This window comes from Dicentrarchus labrax, unplaced genomic scaffold (genome assembly GCF_905237075.1).
Source record: "Dicentrarchus labrax unplaced genomic scaffold, dlabrax2021, whole genome shotgun sequence".
Classification (NCBI taxonomy): Eukaryota; Metazoa; Chordata; class Actinopteri; family Moronidae; genus Dicentrarchus; species Dicentrarchus labrax.
Genome location: NW_026136718.1, coordinates 28,264,861 through 28,282,575, shown reverse-complemented (window position 1 = coordinate 28,282,575; position 17,715 = coordinate 28,264,861). Strand labels below are relative to the sequence as shown.

The following is a 17,715-nucleotide window of genomic DNA, read 5'->3' as shown; positions in this document are numbered from 1 at the left end:
ATTGGTGTGGCGGCGTCACAGCGCCACATACAGGCCTGGAATATGTACTACAGCGTTTTGGGTCGTTTCAGTGAATCCGTGTGGACGCAGATATTTCTGGAAACGCTGTGTTTACAGAGTTTTTTTTCGAAACGACGGGTGAGGCCGCATATTCGTGTGGACAGTCTCTTAGTTTGACAGTTTGATCTGAGTTTGGTGCGTCTATTTTACTCTAAATGGGACCATCATTTACTAAATGAACATCATGCTGTATGGAAGAAGACTGAAACTAGAGAGTGAGACCATAAACTCTTTAGGAAACTGTTTACTAAACTACTGAATGAAGTGAGAAGTCAGGTCTACATTAAATGCAGTCAGGCTTCTTTTTGCAGCCAATGGAGCTGCCCCCTGCTGGCCATTTGGAAGAATGCCGATTTAAGGTACTTAAGCACTGGCCTCACTTCTCAGACTCGGAAGCTTCGTCTACATACATACATTATATACTGTCAATGATTGCATTCAGCCAATGCTTGGGAGTGCAAAATGTCATCAGCTGGGATATGATCTACCTGCACCCTGCCTTTGTCACTACAATATGGTTTTATCATTAATCAAGACACACAAAAAATATTTATAGGTATTTATTTACGGTAACACACATTTTACAAATCTGAAACACAATTCTCATGTGCTTCAATACAATTTAAACTGTTAAGACAATTCTGGTGAGCTTCTCTCATTGTCACAGTGTCAAACACATTATAAATGACTTAGCTGGGAACAACTTTCCTTTCATTGGCCACACCAGGTGTCCTGGTACCGGGACACAGGAACCAGTTTTCAGCTGAAGGTGTGATACTCTTAGTTACTTTGTGCTCAGTTGCAGGGGTTGGAAATAATTCTCTGGAGATCCTGGATCTTTTCCTTAATTTGGCCTGCAAGCAGAAAAATGAATTAAGAAGGATGTAACAAATGATAATGCTGATCAGTTCAGTGGTCATGGGTCCAAAAGTGTTAGCCTTAGGCCCTGAACAAAGGGCAGACAGGGTAGACTGTTGGAATTATTTAAATCTTCTGCATTTTATTTATTAATTTAACTTAACTTAACTTTTCAACTTAATTATAATTATTCTAATTCTAATTTACATCTATGTATATATAAAATATATATTTGTTTCAATTAGATTCCTTTCTATTGTTTTATTCAATTAAAAACAAATGTTTTGCTCAGTCAGGTCCAAACAGAAAGTAAGAATATGATTCATTTTAAGCTTTACCCACATGGCTCTAGGGATGGCAAAAGCAATTAGCTATTGGATGAATTACGTTTTGTGCTGAGATTCCCGGTCTCCAGAGGATACGTTTTAATGATTGGTGAGCCTCAGATTTCATCTAGTGCCACATCAGTTTTCACTTATTTAGTGAAATATGTGGCACCAAGTTTTGTACAGACATTCATGGTTCCCAGATGATGTATTATGATGACTTTGGTGATCCCCAGACCTCTCCTGTAGTGCTAGCAGCAAGTTGAAATTTACCATTTTACCTCCTAAACATTAAAATGCCAGCTGTGAAATGTAATTTAAAGACATGTTTTTTCATTTTGTTCAATTCAAATAATATCCAGCATAAAATCTAGTAGAGCCTGCACACTGTAACAGTTTACATTGTAATTACACAACATGTTGATCAGGTCAGATATGTCATATTCAATATAAGCTTTTCAATTCTTTGTCATAAATGAGTCCACGCTTAATATTAATGCTATATAGGTTTGGAAAATGTCATGCATTCACACTTGGAGGGTGATCAATGAATGAAGTATCCTCAAAATAAACATAATATTTTATATTGATCTCTGTTGATGGATATTAGATCTGTCAGGACTTCGGGATCTCCGTATACATACTAAACAATACTGCTTTTGATCTACACTTATTTGGCACAATGCAATGTAAATAAATAAAAATGGTTGAAAAGTGTGGTGAAATAGTAAAATACATATATATAATTGTATATCTATTTATATAGAGTTTAACTGGAGTGGTAGCCAGTTTTATTTAATCATGCATAAATCTCTGCTGCCAGTTTAAGTCTGCCATGACTCCTCTATGTGTGCGGCTCGGCACCGCACAACACTGTGTAGCGTAAATAAAGTCAAAACAGAAATGACACTGACCAAAGACAAGGAAAAAAGGCTGTGATCACTCAGCATAGTCATTACTACATTTTGACATAATTGCTACATTATTTAGCAGTTAACAAGGTGGCTGTTAACATTAGCTACAAAACATCATGCTATACAGTTATACAGTGAGGGGCACAATAGCCAACTTGGTAATGCAAAGTGCAAACGTGACCCAGGTCAGTCAGAACAATAATATAATAAGTCTCCTTGGTCTATGGACTTCTCATAAATATTCATAGCACACAGAACCGACATGTAAATCGCCAGAGCAAAACATGCACATGATCATAAATATGCATCAAGTGGAATGCGGAAAAACTATGAATATTCAAGGCTGCTTTTAAATATCATGTACTTGAGATACATGCAGTCATCCACCCCCAAACTACTCCAAACACAACTACAAAGCTTTCCAAAGCTTGGAATTCCCGTTGGCTCGCTTCATCATGTTTGGTGCAGCGGATGTATACCGTCTGATAGCAGATATTTACATTTAATGCCAGTTAAGGCAAGTATTGGGTGCTTTTCATACAGTTACATTGACAGTTGTGAAATGGCAGCGAAACTGCTCTACTATCTGCAAACTTGAATGTTTTTAAGTTGTGTTTGTGTAAATCTCAATTGTATGCCACAAGAAGTAACACAACTAAATACAACCTAATAAGCCAACACAAATCAAACTCTTGTCAATTATATGGTCAAAAAATGACTGATTGGCCCTTTAATTACCTTGTCTCTGCTCATCTGTCTGTAGCGATTCCTCTGAGCTTTCTTGTGGAGGTATTCCTTCTCCACTGAGTGAATCAGATCCTTCAGCCAACCAACCTAAAAAAACCAAACAAAGCACACATGCTAGGGATCCACCGATCCACATTTTTTCACTTCCGATCCGATCCCGATACCTGAATTTGGATATCGGCCGATACCGATACTATTCCGATACCAGAGCTGTGTTTGCATTAATGTTATTATTATCATTATTGTTGATTTTATATGAGGCTGAAATAAACTCCTCTCAACAGGCAAGTATGATATGTACGTATGTATGTCCCAAAAGGCAACTTGAGGTAAATATAAGGTCAGAAAAGGAAGTCAGAAAAACAGGAAATCCTGTTAACAGGAAAAATCCCATCCTGAAAACAAATATGCAACTGTAAGGGTTTCAAATTGATTGTCATGTCAATATTTATTAAATTCCCAAAATGTCAAATATTTGAGTCTTGAAATATAAGAAAAGTGCAATAAGTGTAAACATCTTACACACACACTATCAATAAAACAGTGTGCATCTGAACAGCACACATCAAGTACACTGACTCTTGTAGTATCAACAAATCAAGGTTTTAAAATGTCAGTTATCTGAAATATAAGAAAAGTGCAATAACTGTAAACGTCTTACACACGCACGCCCCCCCACACACACACACACACACACACACACACACACACACACACACTCGGTTATCCCTTTAGCTTTCACGTTGTCTACCTGGAGTTTACTTTGTTTTTGGAATGACTCCAGAAGTGATTCCTGACAGCTCGCCTAAAAAATCCTTGTGCTGTTTCGTGTGGTGCTTTTTTAAATGTTTGATTGCTTCTGTAGTGTTGTACGACGCGAGGGAGCTTCCGCGTCTCTGAATTACGGACATGTTGGCTAGCCACAATGCTGCTCAATGCTATCCTGCTAGCTGGCTGCAAACTGTGGAATGGATTTCCTGAGCGGGGGCGTGTCTCATAACTCTGTGTCTCATTGAGCCGCGCCTCCGTTCAGGAAATCCATTCCACAGTTTGCAGCCAGCTAGCAGACTGGCCGGCAGGAATCACCTGTGCAGTCATTTCAGCAGACAAAGTTAAAGTGCAGACATGGCTCATGGATATCAGAAATCTGCGCAGGTTGGATCGGGAAATTCCGATACGTGAATTACGCTGGTATCGGTCCCGATACCGATACTGGATCGGATCGGCCCCATCCCTAACACATGCTCAAGTTATAACTCAAGCTCCCTGATTTTCTATACACTATCAACTGTGTTAAGTTTTTGAAAATGAACAGTGAGCTTCGGGGTGCTCGTGAGAAAAGACAGAGTCTCCAAAACCAGGGCATATATCTTTTAAGGGAAATTCCATTTTCATTTATCCAGAGAAACCTGACTGCTGGAGGAAGAGCAAAAACCTTAGTGTTTGCTCTTCTTTCAATGAAGAAATAATTTCCAGTTCTGCTGATCTACATTCATCTTTTTAGGAGCTGCCATTGTTGTGAAAGAACAGTCGCTTCTAGCTGTGTCACACTGCTAGTAGTTCCTCAAAGGATGATGATCTATCTAAACCATTGTGGTTCAACACAAGTCAATAGTTTAAAGCCCGGCAAGACAGATTCTCACGTGATCTTGTAAGGCAGCAAGCTCCTTGCCCTGTTAGGACTGTACTGTGGCTGTTATTTTCTGAGATCTCAGCATTTAAGTAATTGAGTAAAAATGTATCGTACCTAATATGAATAATAGGCAAACGTATGGAAAGAAGATATAGGTTGTTTAAGAGGTTGATCCAAGAACTGGCTTTTGAACTTCCTAGAAAGATGCTTATTTTAGTCAGCCAACTCACGTTATTAAAGCAGTATAGCATATTTAGATTTTGCCGTCTAGGCTCCGACCTCATCACTCCCTGCAGATATGTTTACATAGAGATATTGGGGAGTGATGGGCAAATACCTTAACCCCAGTCGGAGCCTACAGGTGGATGCTGGGTGGTGGGGGGGCTTACAGAGCAGCAGGCAGCAATACGGATGCAGGGCAACAGCGGCATTGACAGAGCAGAGGGAGAGCTGGGAAATTGTGCAGTTTAAATAGACCGCCAGATTGGAAGGGAGCGCTTGGTTAGTGATTATGGAGTGAGGCATGTCATGTGTGTATATCAGCGCAGCTCCAGTTGACTGCCTGAACTAGCTCGCAGGCTTCGCTCCATTTGTGGGTGTAACTATAAAGTCCATGGACCCCATGAAGACTGACTGTGGGAACAGCTAATGGGGATCCTAACAAATAAAGCCAATCTAATCTCTCACATTTATGGCAATCAAACCTTTCATTTCTTTCAGCCCTATCAAATTGAACTGCCTTTCTCTCCATAGCTCAATAGTTAAGACTAAATATTTATCCTCCACAAATACTGATACCATCTCTTAATACATTTATTGGGTAAGGCTGGCATTATTTTGTATTTTTCCTATTGTTAACAAATCCCATAAGAAGACTAAAAACAATGTATTAGTCTGCTTCTCAATATGTTTCGACTTCTCTACCCTCTGTGGCTCAAGAAAACATGAATCTTTAAAAGCAGGTCACACATTTCTATTATTCAAGTTCAGGTTATTTTCCTAAACCAGCTGATCACAGTAGTTTTTATAAAGTGTTACTGAAAGAGGAATAAATAGTGTTTTTGTTCAAACAGCCTCATGTTAATCCATAGTGGCACTCAAGTGAGTATTTGGGGCAGCAGGACAGTGTATGTAGGATTGAGTCAAAATAAAAACAGTGTGTTCATGGCAATGATGGAACATGTTACCCAGGGCTACAGTGTGGCTCACTGATTTGGTTTTGAGTGAAATGTCTCATATTTTGTCTCTCAAAATATGACACTGTAGGTATCCCTTTAGCCCAATTTGTAGAGGCACCTGCTGTCAAAGTCAGGGGAGGTAGTATAACAAGAGAGAAAGTCAGCATATGGAGGTGGTGGAAAGGATGGATGTTTCAAACGAACACAGGAAACCACTGTTCATGTCCTGTGTGAAACCAGAAGTAATGTACAAAAGTTATCTTACCTAATTTACTTTTTTGTGCCTAAACCTGACCAAACTGCAGGTGTTTCACAACATTAACCACACAAGCATTATTTTGAAATTCTAACTGGACGTTGCATATTTATAATTGTCAACTTGATTGGAAGTTGCAGACCTGTACATCCTTTTGAATATGGACAATGCTTTGGTGTATTACTAAATTACTGCAAAACCTATGACATTCCCATCAATCTCAGCTATATTTGGGGACAATTTGTAAAAAACTCAAAAGGTAAACATCATAAACATCACCTTCTAATTATCAGCATGTTGCTTAGAAGGCAAGGCTGCTAAGTTTTAAATTTAGCTTGGAGTGAGATTCGGTATCAGTGATGTTGGGGCATGACATTACCCACAGCAGCGATCATGGTCATCTCCTTAATCCCCAAGTTCAACAGCCAAATACACAAATTTAAAGCATTTATAGTTGAAAAGCCAAGTCATCTGCAACTCCAACTAGATGCCACTAAATCTTCCATACTGGACATTTTGGTTAAATGGTTAATAGACTGCATTTGTATATAAATGTATGTATATATATATATATATATATGTATATATATATATATATATATATACACATACGTTTCTAGTATTTCGTCTTTTCGATCACTAAAAGCGCTGTACACTACGTGCTACACTCACCCATCCGCACATATTCATACACTGATGGCAGTGGCTGCCATGGAAGGTGCTAACTGCTCATCAGAACTGAAACTAAGCATTCTAACACCCATGCACAGCATCAGGAGCAATTTGGGGTTCAGTATCTTGCTCAAGGATACTTCAATATGCAGCGTTAAGTCCATGTTTATATTGTCACTGTCTCCATCTAGTTCCCTGGTTTCCAGAATAATGTGAAATGGTCAATATGTCAATAAGGTGAGTTGAGAGCACAGCACTCTGACCATCTCAACAACCGATAGCCTGCAACATTGAGTTTACGAGTAAACAAAGTTTGTTGTTAGTGGTGTTGAAGAGTAAGGACCACACCAGCATCTAACTGCTGCAGCTAATTAGCTATCAAACCTGAAAACTGATATTAGCAGTTCACCTTTAGTTCACCTTCAAGTGTTTGTTTGGTGGCTCATACAACAAGCCAGAGTCAGACAAGAAAGAGACTTCAGCAGGAAAGCTAATGTGTGTCTGCTCTGCCTATGATACTGCTTTATGCAAGATTTGATTGGCTGTTTTGAAATAAGGTCACCATCTATGTAGATAGGAACCGAAAGTGTATTCCATTGAATGCAGGAATTGGGGACGCCATCATGAAACCAAAAAATATGAAACATAAATTTCTCTCTTCTCTCTCAAAAAAACGCCATTTACCTTTAGTTGGACTTAAACACATAGGAAGCACATTCAGAAGCTTTGCTGTATACTAGCATAGCTTTGCTGTGGTGTAAACTAGGCCTGAAAAGCACTGAGCTATTTAACCAAAGGCTGTGAACTAGCAGAGTAATACAGTTTGGGCAGGAAGTACAAGATCATGAATTGGCTATTTGGGAGTCAAAATAAAATCCCCCATTTTTCTGTCTTCTTCTTTCTAACATCCACACCCCTACCTGTAGCCCTTTCCACCTCCTGTAACTTAACCCCTCACTGCCTTCTTTCCATTCCTCTACAGTATTTGCCCCCTTTCACCCGATTTCTTCATCCATCCATCACAGGTATAATTGCCTGCCTGCTTTGGCTTCATTTCAGAAGGCTGGAGTGTAAAAGAAGGGAGGAGAAAGAAGAGAGGAATTTGAAAATGAATAAGTGATGGAGAGGAGAACTTAGTTACTTGGGTTTTGTGGAACAGAGACAAAGCACACTCACATGCGCGCGCACACACACACACACACACACACACACACGCACTCACCAACGTGTGTGATGAGTGACACCTGTCAGACCAACAGTCATATCTGTTGGCTGTAGTCATTGTGGGCACACAGACAAATGCACAGAGTGACGGGGATTGTGGTGGAGGAATTAATGGCCTGCATACATATTCCAACCCCCTTTCCTGCCTGAGTGCACAGCTCAGCCTGTGTGTCCACTTGAACAAACATTGTGGGTGGTTTGGGAGGTGGTAAATAAAATAAACCAACCTTTTCCACCACCATTGCTTCTGTCCTGCATATAAAGTCTCACTTTCAATAAATGCTTAATGCTAATGTACAATTACACAGTTGCTCCACTTACAATATGAGCTGCATAGGCTTACTTACAAGTTTACAGTTTGGTGCTCACATGATACTACTTTGACAGTAGGTTTGTTCCTCATTAGGCTTAACAATTTTGGTACTGCTTTCTTATAAGGCACACTTTTCGTTGACACGTTGTAATTAATGGCTTTATAGAGGGTTTATAAATCATTCATCCCTTTTCCAAAGGATAAGTGGTCAGACAGTCTACTGGATGGTTTGTCTTCCTGAGCTAATAAGAGTGTACAGCCATGCTCGACTCTGTGCTGAACACATGGATACATTTAAGAGGATCCATTATCATCATTATCATAGGTATGTTTTCATTAGTGTATAATTACCTGATTATTGAATCGTTGTTTTTCTGTTACCTAAGAATGAGCAAACGTTATCTACAAAGGTCCTTTTGTCTGACATTTTTCTACAGTAGCCCAGATGGACAGACCAAATACTGGCTCTAGATAGGGCCTTCTGCATTATCTGTGACTATCACAACCACTGTAGTTTCACCTACATGCTTGGAGCATGGGGGTGAGACAGAAACTAACATTCATACGCATTCACACACCGATGCACTGCATCAGGAGCAATTTGGGGTTCAGTATCTTGCTCAAGGATACTTCGACATGTGGCACCAAGAGCCCACAACCTTCTGATTAAGGAAGGACCCGCTTTGCCTCTGAGCCACAATTGCCACTAAATCCTACACACCATCTCTCACACCTTCAAGAAAGAAGGATACCGCACCACCACTCCGCCTTTCTGACAAAATTTCCCAGTGGCCACTTACAGTGCACAGAAGCAAACACTGTTCCAAGTGACAGGGTATCATCTTTGAGTCGTGTATCTCATTCCTATAATACATCACATAGCCACAGCAGTGGTTTGCGCTGAATGCTAATGTGAGCATAAAGTGAGTTTGTGCATGTTAGCATGCAAGCACACTGCTAATCAGTACTAAGCACAAAATACAGCAAGGCCTGTCTAAATAATGCTCCATAGTTAGGTTGGATTTTGGCAATGGGAAAAACCGGCAAGGCCATTTTCAAGATCCCTTTACCTCTGACCTCAAGTAATAGGAATGAAAATGGGTTCTATCTGTACCCACCAGCCTCCCCTTTACACACATGCCCACTTTATGCTAATGCCATGCAGTTTTAGGCAAAACCCATACAGTTTTTTGCATGTGGTATAAATATCTTTAGCAAAGTGTATTTGAGTATTTCTGGCGTTATAAACAGTATTGGAATTGTATAAATTAGGAATGACTGGAAAGCTGAGACATATACTTGATGCCAATTCAATTCAATTCAATTCAATTTTATTTGTATAGCGCCAATTTATAACAGAAGTTATCTCAGGACACTTTTCAAATAGAGCAGGTCTAGACCAAACTCCTTATAACATTATTTACAGAGACCCAACAGTAGGCAAGGAAAAAAATCCTTTTAAGAGGCAGAAACTGCGGACAGACCCTTCGGCTCTATGCTATTCAGAGATGCTGATAACCTTTCCATCAGTAATATTAAAGAAATACAACTTGTCCAACTGATGAACCTATGACAGCAATCATTCCTACCTCCCACACACAAACATACAAGGTTTTATAGAACCATGTTTAATGGCTGCATGTGTACTTCGCCTACACAAACTAAATTACCATCTGTGCAGACACAAATGTATGTGCATCTGAAAGGATACAATATGATGAGTGGTAGTAGACAACTAGCAGTAACTGACCTTTTGGAAACAAGAATACTGACTTCAGCCCTAAAAAATATTACACAGCCACTATACTGTATGTCTTGCTATGAGACCCCATATTAGAGGTGCCCCATATTTACATGAACTCTAATGTGCTGCCTTGTGTATACTATTTCCTTTATACAGAACTGGCACTGCACCACTGAAGCAGCGGACTTTGGTTGCATGCAGGTAAACAGTCCATAAGGAGAGCAAAAGAAGTGGATCGCATTGGCAATGAAATGTGATCTCGGAACCCATCGGCTATTTGATGATCTAGCTTTGTATAAGCTTTCAGCTTAAAAATGTATCTGCATTCATATGCCGTCTTGTCCTTCTAATGTATAGAGCTGCTTTGGCACTGCAGAGGAACTCTTGGCCCAGATGTCAATTATGTGTTTTCCAGATATCTGCGGGCTATATCGGAAGCTCCGAAACATTGGTTTTGTTGCTCCCAGAGGTTAACTTGTCGTCAGACCATTTCAGATGGGTTCTGAGATTGCTGCAGGTCATACATCTGAGAAATGGCTTTGGTTGTCAATCAGCAAGAAGAGGATGCAGGCCCTACTGGAAACCTGACTTTCTGCTTAAACTGTGAGCTATCCAGCTCAGTCAGGTCCGCCCCAGTCTTCTCTTCAGTTGATTGATGTTAACAAAAAGGTGCAGACAAAACTAAACCAAAATACTAGGAAGAGGGCAGGGATGCTTACAGTGAGTCAGAGTTGGTGCCATCATACTAAATGCTATGTAACATGGTTTTTGCATTCATTTGAATGAATACTGTATATCCAATAATTATTGAAAGTTTTCTAAATGTGTATAACATTTTACACTACAACAGACAACAGACTTGAACACAACATACTGTATGTCAAAGCAGCCACAGTAATTACACAGCCACAAAGACTGAAGTCAAGCATGAAAACTGCATGTTGGCTGCATCACGCTCCGACTGCGACCCAGTCGTTGGAGCTGATCACAGCCACACTAGACCAGAAGAGTCCCAGAAGGGGCTCTTGGCTATGGGCAGATCAATCCTAGGGGATCAATACTTCGATAATCACAAGCTACTCATTTGGTATCAATGCCTTTTATAACTTTTTATCACTCCACCATCTCTCTCTCTGTTGCATGTCCACAAGTGCATGAAGTGTGTATTTCAGCGTGTGTGTGTGTGTGTGTGTGTGTGTGTGTGTGTGTGTGTGTGTGTGTGTGTGTGTGTGTGTGTGTGTGTGTGTGTGTATAAAAATAAAAAAAGTGGAAAAAACAATTTCCCCAATAATAAAGGGATTAATAAAGTACATATTTCATCTTATGTTATCTATAAATTATCGATAATACAATTATACAAATCATAAACATGGGTGCGTTATTTTAATGTTGTGCCAAAACAGCCCTGACATATTCCGACAAAAGATGTAGGAGAGTTTTCAGAGAGGCAAAGCATATTCGGGTACAGTCAGGCAGCACCAGCAATTATTACCACTGCCAAGGAAGTGGCAGAAGTAACGTTTTGACAGTGTGTGTCTATCTACCCTAGATTCCTGAACATAATCCTAATCCCATTTTAAAACAAGACACTACAGGTGAATAGAGTAAAAAAAAAAAAAAAAGAAGAAGCTAAATAGCTAAAAAGATATTACCATGAAACTTCCCCATCAATTACCTTTATTATTCTTTGGATTAAAAGTTTTCTAAAATGTTATGTTTAAATATTACAAATCAGGTATTACATAATAAAAGTGTGCAGAATTACGTACATTTCCACATCAGAAATAAGAAAACCTTTTGGTTTAGTTTATTATGGAACAAGAAATTTGAGTGCAAAGTCAACAAAATCAGGAAGGCAAAAACACTTCGCTTCTGAAATGTTCCTGGTTGGGTTTGAAGCCGTGTACTGTGGATTTAAGTCACGAGACAATGTACGCACACGGATAAGAGATGAGACAGATGTCACTCTGCTTGTCACTGTTAACAGAAACTTCAGTTTGCAGTGTAGTTCAAGCACTTTATTGATAAACCACAGAATTATTTGGCTAGATGATTAAAGAAAGTTTTTGTTGTGTCTCCACTTCTCTTAGCATTGGGATGACCTATTATATTTGCTATCATTATGATATTAGCATCTGTATAGTAAACTGTCCTCCGGGCTCTATGCCCTGTCTGGCGTTTTGTTTTGCCAATTGCCTGTATGCCTGTTCCAATTTAGGATTCTTAAAGTAGGACTATTTCTGCTGTTCGTTTGTACATATGGGTTTTACATATATGAACATTAAGTATACATGCATGTTGAAGGAAAATCCTGAATAAATAAGTGAATCACTACATAAACTATATGCAACAGCCTTCACAGTCACCACATCTCAACCCAACTTAATACCTATGGGATGTTTTGGAGTAACCACCATCTTCAAAACAGTGACACCTAACTAACACACTTCATGTTGGTTTTTCTTTCATTTGTCACCCATCTATATGTAAATTGGATGGTTGTGCCACCCAGTTTATCCATTGATAAAACTTTTATGAGTTGCCTTCAACCATACACATTGAAACTATGAGAAAATTGGCCAGAATGGTTACAAAGCAAAATAAACCTTTTATCAACAATTTTATCAATTATTTATCTATTTTTAAAATTATTTTGCAGGACCCCTGGCCACGTGCCACGGACCCCACTTTGAGAATCACTGTTAATCCCAAGTTTATTTTGAAGTCGACTTTTCTCTGATTGCTAGCATAGTGGCATGGCTCTAGCATGGCAATGTCTGTCAGTTGCGGTTTTGAGTGAAACATCTCAACAAATATCTCATGGATTGGAACATGGAACACATTAATGTCCCCCTCAGGATGAATTGTAATCACTTTGCTAATCCCTTGACTCGAGCACAAGTATTCAACACATTCTTGGATTTTTAGACCAAATACCTGAATGGCATTCCCATTAACCTCAGCTGTACCATTAAATGTTTAACCAGGAACATGGTAGCATTAGATTTCATTAGTTTTTTTCGAGGCTACATTTGGCAAGCAAACTTGGGTTTTTCGGACTGATGTACAAATTTATGTATAACATATAGGTGAAATATGTGCACTGTTTTTCCATATATGTAGTAGAAGTAATAGCACAAGAAGAAGCACAGAAAAAATAAATACAAAATAATTAAGAATTTGCTTAAAAACCCACTAAGGATAGAAAGAGTAGAAAAAGAAAGGTGAAGGAAGGAGGACAAAAAAAGCACTAAGAGGGAAGGGAAAGGAATTTGGGAAACTAGAGAGCAGAGGAATAAAGAAAGAGACAGAGAGGGAGGAAGGAAAAGATGAAGGTGAATTGGAGAAGAGAATAAAGTGAGCGTTGGGGTTGGTGTGTGTGTGTGTGTGTGTGTGTGTGTGTGGGGGGGGGGCAATGTCTGGAAATAGACCCAGCAGAGACGAAATAAAAAAGCACCACCATCACTGCTGCAGCAGAGCGGCACAGTCCGCAAATTCCCTTATAGATATTTTATGGTGCGGAAATCATTCGATGCACCCTCACTGTTCTGGTCAGAAGTGAGATGGAAAAAAGGGCAAAAGAGGAGAGAGAAGGAGGAAAAAGAAAAAGAGGGTGAAGCAGGCTGCAGTTATTTTTATGTAATGGAATTTTAACGAGGGGCAGCAGACATCAGGAAATGGCTCAGTCAACTCAGAGAGCATACTGTGAGATGACTGCTGTTGTGTCAAAACATTATAACTTGAGGTTGGGAATTTTGAGTATGTTTTTTGGGGCATTTACAAAGATAGTGCTGATAAAAGTCATTCAGAACATGAGCTGTCAATGTGAAAATAAGCATGGGTATTTACAAATAGGGCATTTTTGATGATTTGTAAGCAAGTTCACTGCTTGAAAATGTGAGATTTCTGTCAAGGCTTGCCACATAAACCACTGCACAAGAGTGTCCTCAGCAGAAAAACAGCATCAGTAAAAGAAAAAAACCCCAATGTTGACATTTATCTGAGAAGGACTTCAAGCAACTGTGTACATTATGACTCGCATGAGCTGTGGGTATTTAGTGTCCAAATCTTAACATTTTAGTGCAAAGTATTGTAAGTTGTACATATTGTGCTATAAATGATCTGGAGGCAGGTGACATATGCGGCAGCTCATATGAAACCTTTACCAGCTCTGCAGACTGTGACCTGCTACGTAGCCGTAGCCTGAAACTTCCCCACAGACAGCGGCAGTAGGCCTCTTCGAGCCGCTAGCTTAGCTAATGTTACAACACAAGTACCACGAGGTCTGTCGGTTATCTTGAGTAACCGGGTCATGATTTCTGGAAAGAGACATGCTGTTGAGATTTTCAAACCGGCAATCAAATGTAGTTTTCTTTCAGCGTTTTGAGTACCACAAGCCGAGTGTTCCATTATATTGGAGAGAAGGCAGACATCTATACGTCCGATATCTCCAAAACTCAGCAACTCACTCAAACAGTCTAGATGGATAAATAGCATTTTTTGTCTTTGCTGGTTTGGTGGGTTAGTTTAGGGTTAGCAAAGCATAGGCAGTGTAGTGGACTGTGACAAAAAAAGAAAGAAGAAAAACATAATGCATTTGAGATTGTATACCTGATGCTTCTGGGTACTGTCTTCCAAAAGCTTAGGCAAACACCTATACACTTCTCTTTATGGGAGGTGGAAAAGTTGACCGAATGTACAGTTGTAAAATCGACAATTCAGTCCTCGAATCTTGCCCCTTTTAAAACTGAGATATAGTGTTTGAGCCTCAGATAACGCATAAAAACTTAGCTTTGAGTACTTACGCAATAGTCCTAACAGGGGCTATGGTGGGTTTGAAGTTATTAACACCACAGAATGTCTGAGGGAGGAGGCTGAGTGAACCGGTGGGTCAACACTTTGAATTTCTTGGTTCCTACCAACAATTTCCAAAGAATAGTTTGAGATTGTTGGAATGGCGCCAACTTGTTTTCTTGTCAAGAGTTAAACAAAAAAATCACTATCATACCAAATATCAATCCCACATCTGTCTCATATCTAGCTCGAGCCGGGAAGCGATTTGTCTAGCTTAGCATAAATACTAGAAGCGGGGGAAAGCAACTACCCTGGCTCTCAACAAAACTACAAAGTATGTCTACCAGCACCTCCTAAAGCTCACTCATTACCAAGTCATGGCGCAGTGACCAGGCACAGTGACTGGAGTCAGATGCTGTCAGCCAAGAGAAAGTTGTGTGTATGAATTAAACAACCAAAATTGGCAATTTGTCAGTATTGGCAATAGTTTTGTTGGTAGGTGTGCTTTTGAACTGACAAATTCAGGCTAGCTCCCTTGGCTTACAATCCTGATGCTAATCTAGGCTAATCGCATTCTGGCTGTAGCTTTGTACATAACCCACAAACATAAGAGCAACATCACTGGGAAACTATGTCAGAATATGTCATCATTCTCTTCCAGTACAACTTATATGAGCATTTTCTGTGGTTTAGTTTAGAGCAGGGGTCAGCAACCTTAGGCACATGTAGCACCACTGGCACGTGATAGCTCAACCAATGTGCAAGAGAGTCTCATCCACATGCCAAATGACTTCTTTTGCAGCCACTGGCAGTCGCGCTCCCAGTCTTATTAAAGCACCTCATATTTTCATAAGGAAAGCAGCCTTCTTGTATAAAGTTTGTATCTCGTATATAATCACAATGTCCTGATTATGAAGACAAATGTTGCTATGCATGTTGCCTATATCGACGGAATAAAATTACAGATCCATTAGAGATTTAAAGTTTAATGTGGCGTCATTATTGTTAATCTTAATGTTGATATGACACACTGATTAACTAGAACATTCAAAAATGGCCCTCTTGACGACCTCTGGTTTAGAGGATCTGTTGTGTGTAGTGCTGAGTCTTGAATATTTGTGCCAAAAAACAAAACTTGATTTGTTATTAGCCACATACCATGGCTCCTAACTTAGCGATAAGGACAGAGGCAGGGTTGCAGGGAGAGGAAAAAAAGCCCTTTAGAATTGGAAAAGGGTACTTAGTGCAATGATGAAAAATTATAACTCAGTTTTTTTGTGCAATTATGACAGGGTTAGTCACTTATAAAATTATATTTGACACAACATGATTTGTTCTCTAGATGCTTCTGTAATGTGCCACTGTGGTGCTTTTACTCTTTATTTTGCAGCATTTTAATGTCCATTAGGGATCAAGTTCATCAGTCTAATTAGTATGCATTGTGTGTGTTCAGTTGGAGAGTAATATGGCTTTTAATTACACACTTTGTGCTGGAAGAGGAGCTTTACAGCTCTGAAAAACACAGACAGAAACAGGTAGCCAATGCTAAAAAAAACTAAAAGAATACACTGTACAATGTTAATGTTATTATGATTCATTTTCAAATCTGGACTTCTACCTGTAAGATCTGCACTGAGATCTGCTAATGCTGATTTTTGGAGATATCGGAGGTAGAGATGTCTGCCTTCCCTCCAATATGATAGTACCAGATAACACCGTGTTGCTCAAAGAGCCAAAAAAAAACTCTTTCCAGAAATCATGACCTGGTTACCCAAGATAATCCACAGACCTTGTTGTGAGCAGTTTCAAGTAGGAACTATTTTCTATCTATCTATCACAACATAGAAGGAAGCACTCAGGGACGAGAGACTTGGGCATATCACGGTGCAGGATGTAAACATTAACCCTGTCCTCTTGGCTGAGCCGTAACATTAGCTAGCTCACCCAGCACCACTGAGATTGCGAACATTCAGCTACAGTTGGTGGGTGTAGTTCGGTAGGAAGAAAACAGTTCCTACGGCACGGTTTGCCATTGTCAAATCCTACCAAGAGTGTTTCAGAAGCAGGGTGTCTTCAGAGGAGTGGCCTGCCGTAAACTATCTTGTTATCTTTGGTGTTTTGTCCTTAAAAAGTTTCTTCACCTCAGATCTCCTCCAACCTGCCTCTGACTGACTGACTTCTGCTGCCACAGTGTTGATACAGCCTGAAATCTGATCTGGAGTCTGCACACTGTATTTTATTTTGAAAATTGACCAGATTATTTGTGTCATTTCTGTGTTTGACTTCCTGCCAATGTCATCTGCTTTGTAAAATAGACCCGCCACATCGCTTGGGATTTTGAGCATTGCCTTGAGGGGACACTGGAACGCGTCACAGCCATGCCTGGGGGAATGGTAAATGGACCTGTACTTGTATAGCACCTTTCTAGTCTTCCGACCACTCAAAGTGCTTTTACACTACGTGCCACATTCACCCTTTCACACACATTCACTCAGTGATGGCAAAGTCCATCGAACAGAAACTAACATTCATTCACATTCACACACTGATGCACGGCATCGGGAGTAATTTGGGGTTCAGTATCTTGCTCAAGGATACTTCGACACATGGCACCAGGAGCCGGGGATCAAATCCACAACCTTCCGATTAAGGAACGACCCGCTCTGCCTCTGAGCCACTGCCGCCCGGAATGTCTCTGTTATTACGTTGTTGCATTATTGCACTATAATTGCATCACATACTGTATATATGCAATCGTCTGTGTGTTTAGTTGTCTAGTACAGTGGTTCCCAACCTTTTTCCTTAAGGAACCCATTTCCGTCATTTTCTTCATTTAGTAAACGGACAACCCATGACTGACATATATTCGCTGGATATTTCATATTATATTCAAAACTGAACATTGAACCCAAACAGTGAACTCAGTAACTGCAAGACGTTTGTGTAAAACCAGGGATTTGGATAAATTTTGAGCAGATTATTTCCTCTTTAGGGAA

The 17,715-nt window shown here is 39.8% G+C and overlaps 1 protein-coding gene across 1 annotated transcript in view; it reads right to left on the bottom strand.

Annotated features, from left to right (window-relative positions):
* Window positions 1–749: 749 nt before the first annotated feature.
* LOC127350657 (spermatogenesis-associated protein 16-like) overlaps window positions 750–17,715 on the bottom strand; it is a 77,626-nt gene continuing 60,660 nt past the window's right edge. The window contains exons 7-8 of the mRNA XM_051377475.1: window positions 2,897–2,992; window positions 750–914 (exon numbers count right to left, since the gene is read on the bottom strand). Coding sequence (XP_051233435.1) covers window positions 750–914; window positions 2,897–2,992 — 261 coding nt within the window. The remainder of the gene's footprint in view (window positions 915–2,896; window positions 2,993–17,715) is intronic.